The sequence below is a fragment of the Empidonax traillii genome, unplaced genomic scaffold (genome assembly GCF_003031625.1).
Source record: "Empidonax traillii isolate 1590-97213 ecotype Southwest subspecies unplaced genomic scaffold, ASM303162v1 scaffold2415:size41581, whole genome shotgun sequence".
Taxonomy (NCBI): Eukaryota; Metazoa; Chordata; class Aves; order Passeriformes; family Tyrannidae; genus Empidonax; species Empidonax traillii.
This window is the reverse complement of record NW_020957608.1, coordinates 7,916-12,129: the sequence shown is the minus strand read 5'-3', so window position 1 is coordinate 12,129 and position 4,214 is coordinate 7,916. Positions and strand designations below refer to the sequence as shown.

At 42.9% G+C, this 4,214-nt stretch overlaps 1 protein-coding gene across 1 annotated transcript in view; it reads right to left on the bottom strand.

The window, feature by feature from the left end:
- Window positions 1-4,214, bottom strand: part of LOC114071904 (single-minded homolog 2-like) — a gene marked incomplete at its 3' end in the record, with an annotated part of 36,173 nt that overhangs the window by 28,543 nt on the left and 3,416 nt on the right. Inside the window, exon 4 of the mRNA XM_027909786.1 lies at window positions 1,643-1,732. Coding sequence (XP_027765587.1) covers window positions 1,643-1,732 — 90 coding nt within the window. The remainder of the gene's footprint in view (window positions 1-1,642; window positions 1,733-4,214) is intronic.

Below are 4,214 nucleotides of genomic sequence, written 5' to 3'. Positions count from 1 at the left end.
CCCTTCTTGCGCTGAGGGCTTACAGATATTTCCCTGCACGTGGAATTCGGGCAGTGCAGATGGCCAGGAGGGATAAATGGGACTAAAGCTCCCAGTCCCCTCTCCTGGCGTGTGGCAAAGTCTCCTTAGTGTCCCACTGATCCCATGGATCTTTAATTTCACTGGACGACCCAGACCCACGAGATCTGATGACTTGATATTCCCCCAAAAGAAAGAACCGAGGAAGTTTCCTCGTCACGTTTTTAAAGCTGGCAGGGGGAAAAAAAAAGAAAAAAGTACCTACCCAGACTATTTATTCTCAAAACTACTTTTACTAAAGATATGAGAGAAGCAGGGACTCAGAAATGGTGTTTATGAGTTTATATATTTGCTTTTTCGAACTCTATTTAGAGGTCTGTTTTCTCTCACGGCTACTAATTCAAATATCCCTGTCATAAACACACGCCCCAAGAACTCCACATTTTTTCAATTAAAAATATTAGTTACTACCAGGGTTAAACACACATGTAATCCCCACCACTCAAGCCCCCCTCCCTGTTTATTGAAACAACCACGGGGCATATTCCCCAGGTCTTTTCAGAACATCCTGCCCTCCCTCACCTTCATCTCTGCCATCTAGTCTTTTATTTCCCTTTCTTTGACTCTGCTAAGTGTTTGATACACTGAATTTCTGACCAGACACTTCTGTTCCTTGCAAGCCTCGCCCAGGGCCCAGTGAAACGAACTGGGAATTTTTCTGTTGGGTGTCAGCAAGCCTTGGGTCAGGTGCTACCAAGGAATTCCTGTAACACATTTGCAGACAAAGGCATGGAAATTTGCCTTCTGCGATAAATTCGGGCCGTTTGCCCTCGTACCTATCCTGAGAAGGCCAAAAAAGAATCAGAAATGTCCATCTAAGAAAAAAAAAAAAGAAAACAACAATAAAAAAAGCCCCTTATGCTCCTTGTGCAGAACAGTAGTAAACCGAGTTTTATGAGTTCTATCACAACCATATAAAACGCTTTACTGAAAAGACCACTGAGCTGGAAAAACTCAGGCAAAACTACCCTGAATTCCATGTGAACACTCATAAATCTACCCCCCTTTTCTTTTTTTCTTTCTTTCTTTCTTTCTTTCTTTCTTTTTTTTTTTTTCCTTTTTTTTTTCCTAAAGCACATTTACCATAAAACTCGTGTTCCACATCAGGTTTCCTCTCCCCTTCACGGCGAGCCTCAATATCTTACACAATCTAAAACTCACAGGCTCGAGTTCTGAGCTTTATTTCAGAGCGATTGAGTTACCTCGAAGGGAGGAGGGTTGGGTTTCAGGCCCTGCACAGATCTGCAATTTGCAATATCATATTATTTATTGCCCTCCTTGAAAGGTAATGAGGAGTTAAAATACAATGAACAAGGAAAGATATGAAGATATAAAATGTGGGTGGAAGGAAAGGGAATTTGAATATTTTGCTAAGGGCGCTTTCAGAGGGAAAAAAAAAAAGTCAAATCTTGAAATACCTCTTAAAAATTATTATTATTATTATTATTATTATTATTATTATTATTATTATTATTATTATTATTATTATTATTATATAATGGCAAGATACCAGTGCTGGGTTCAAATTTTTTATTTAACAGGTGATTCAACACGTCTCTCATACCTGAGATAAGCCAAGATGCACAGATGCTGTTTCAGAGATGTACATGATTTTGCCATCTGATGCTACCACGAAAACAAAGCCATCCAAAGTCTGAAAAAAAAAAGAGAAAGACGGAGGGTGAAAGCCAAGCACTCTGGTTAAAGCATTTCCAGTGAAAACAAAAGAAAACAGGGGGAGAGATTTCCATCGACAGCAGCAAAATGAGAGGAATAGAAACCTTTCCCTGATGCTGTTCCTTCCAACTCCTCGACGCACGGGTGGTGAAACCCAACTCATTCCCCCACAGATGCAGCTTTAGTGCTGCCCTTCCAGTGAACACTCTCCTGCTGATTCAGGCAATTTTAGTGCTTTAGCACAAATCCTGAGCTCCGTGGTGCTTAGGGGGAGCCCAACACTAGGTGAGCCATTTTTTATGGCATAATTGGCAGGCACAGCCCACTCACCGCTCTTTGCACTGGTTTTCAGGATGCTGTAAAGCAAAGCTTCAAACCTGACTGTGTTTTCCATAATGTACTCCTGAAGGGAGCAATCTGCCCTCTAACTGCTTGAATTTCCAAAAGGGAAGTAGAATAAATCAGCTTTAAAAACTTTATCACACTGGAAGAGAGAGATATTTGTGCTGATCGAGTTATATACCCTTGCAGTCTGTAAACCTTGACCAAAGGAATACTCAGCGAATCCGATCCAATCCTACAAATTCTTATGGACAGGATGTTGGCTGGAAGGGAAATGTTGCTTGTGTGAGTAAAAAGGGAAGTTTAATTTAGCCATGTATCATTCACTCAAGGAAAAGCAAAGTGATGCAAGTGGTGCAGCTGGGCCAAAATTACCATGATTTGGACACTTTAACTCTCAGTTTGGGGAGACTTTGATTTCTCAGTGCCCAGTCTGAGACATTTTTTCAAGAGTATCTGACATCCCCAGTCAAACAGTCCCCATTATCTCTACCCAGTGCAGAGAGCTTTGATCAGCACATACGTAGGAATCTCACAGGAAAATATATTTGGGAGAGAAAAATCATTTTTACAGCACACAGATGAAAGAACCACCTATTTCAATTCATCTGAAGTTACTGAACCAGAAGAGAAGCAATAAAACCCTGTATGCTTCATGCTCTTACAGTGCCACCCCGATATGAAAATATCCCAGATTATTCCCTGGCCTACTAACGATTCTGCAGCATGTAATTGAAACCAGGTTACTCTTTGCCTTTACTTTTTTTCCCCCTTTTTGAACATAAATTGAATTTTGTTGAAGCATTATAATGGGGAATAAATTACTGCACCCTTAGCCACAACTTTATACTGAACACTGTCGTGTTGTAATTGCTCTACCCAGTGTCACAACTAAACCAGTGTCAGGGCCGCTGCTCCTGCATCACGTGGTGCAGCAGGTCCCAAAATCTCCTGTACAGAAAAGCACACCAAGCTGAAACTTCACCTGGAAGGTTTCGTTCCTAAGAACGAAATAAAAAGGGTTGCGAAATGAAATAAAAAGGTTTACGGTAAATGTGGGTTTATTAAAACGTGAAGAACACGTCACCCAGCAATAACTGGGCTGCGAAATGAGTATCACAGGTGAACAGTGCATAATTATTTAGAAGTTCGATTAATGCCAGACAAAATGTGGAATGGCCAGCGGGGAGGAGGAGCAAGTGTAGCAATGGTTTGTGTGAGTTGGTATGTATTTAAATCTATACATTATATTATGCACATATGGGCCTATAAATAACTAAATATGCATTTCCTAGCTGGACTAGTGATGCTGGAACAGCTGGGAGGGCGTCACCTACTTAGGACAAAATTTTCAAGGCTGGAAATGCCTCCCCAGGAGATCACTTTGAGCTCTGTCCCTGTATGAGGCCGGTACCTCACCCTCCGAACCAGCCTCCCCCCAAAACGCTCTCCCTCTTCCCTGCAGGAGAGATATAGCAAATAAATAACCGTGCACGTCATCTCCAAGGTCGGGGGACCTGGCACGGCATTCCCAGCTCGCCCACCCTGCCATAGCTCGAGCCCGGGGACAAGGACACAGGGGGTGGGCAAACACTGCCTGCGGCACCGCTGGGTGGGGGGAAAGCGGCCCCGGAGCCCGAACAGAGTTTTTTCTGTTGAGTTTTTTTATCCCCCAGCCGAGCGAACAGTTAAAACAGCTCCAGCTCTGTGACCAGGAATTAACCTCCCACAATAAAACCGGCAGTTAAATGATTACGGTTTACTGGCTCTTTAAAATCGGGGCAGGAAAAAAAAAACAAAACAAAACAAAACAAAACAAAAAAACACCACCACCCAGCGCTGCATTAAGTTCACATATATTAAAAAAAAAAAAAAAATTATCTGAAAGCAATTTTTTTTTTCTTCCCCTCTCCTGCTGGAACACTCGCCCCAGCTACGACTTCCTAAACTCTCCCGGAGTTCAGAGGAATTCCAGAGCAGATCAACGGGATTGAGAACAACGGTATTTTCAGGTGCTAACGTCCACGGGAAGATCCAATCCAGGTGGTTCCCTCCCTCGGGAGCCCCGCGCTCCCTTACAGGTTTCCCCTCCCGAAATTCCCGGTGTCCGGCGCCTC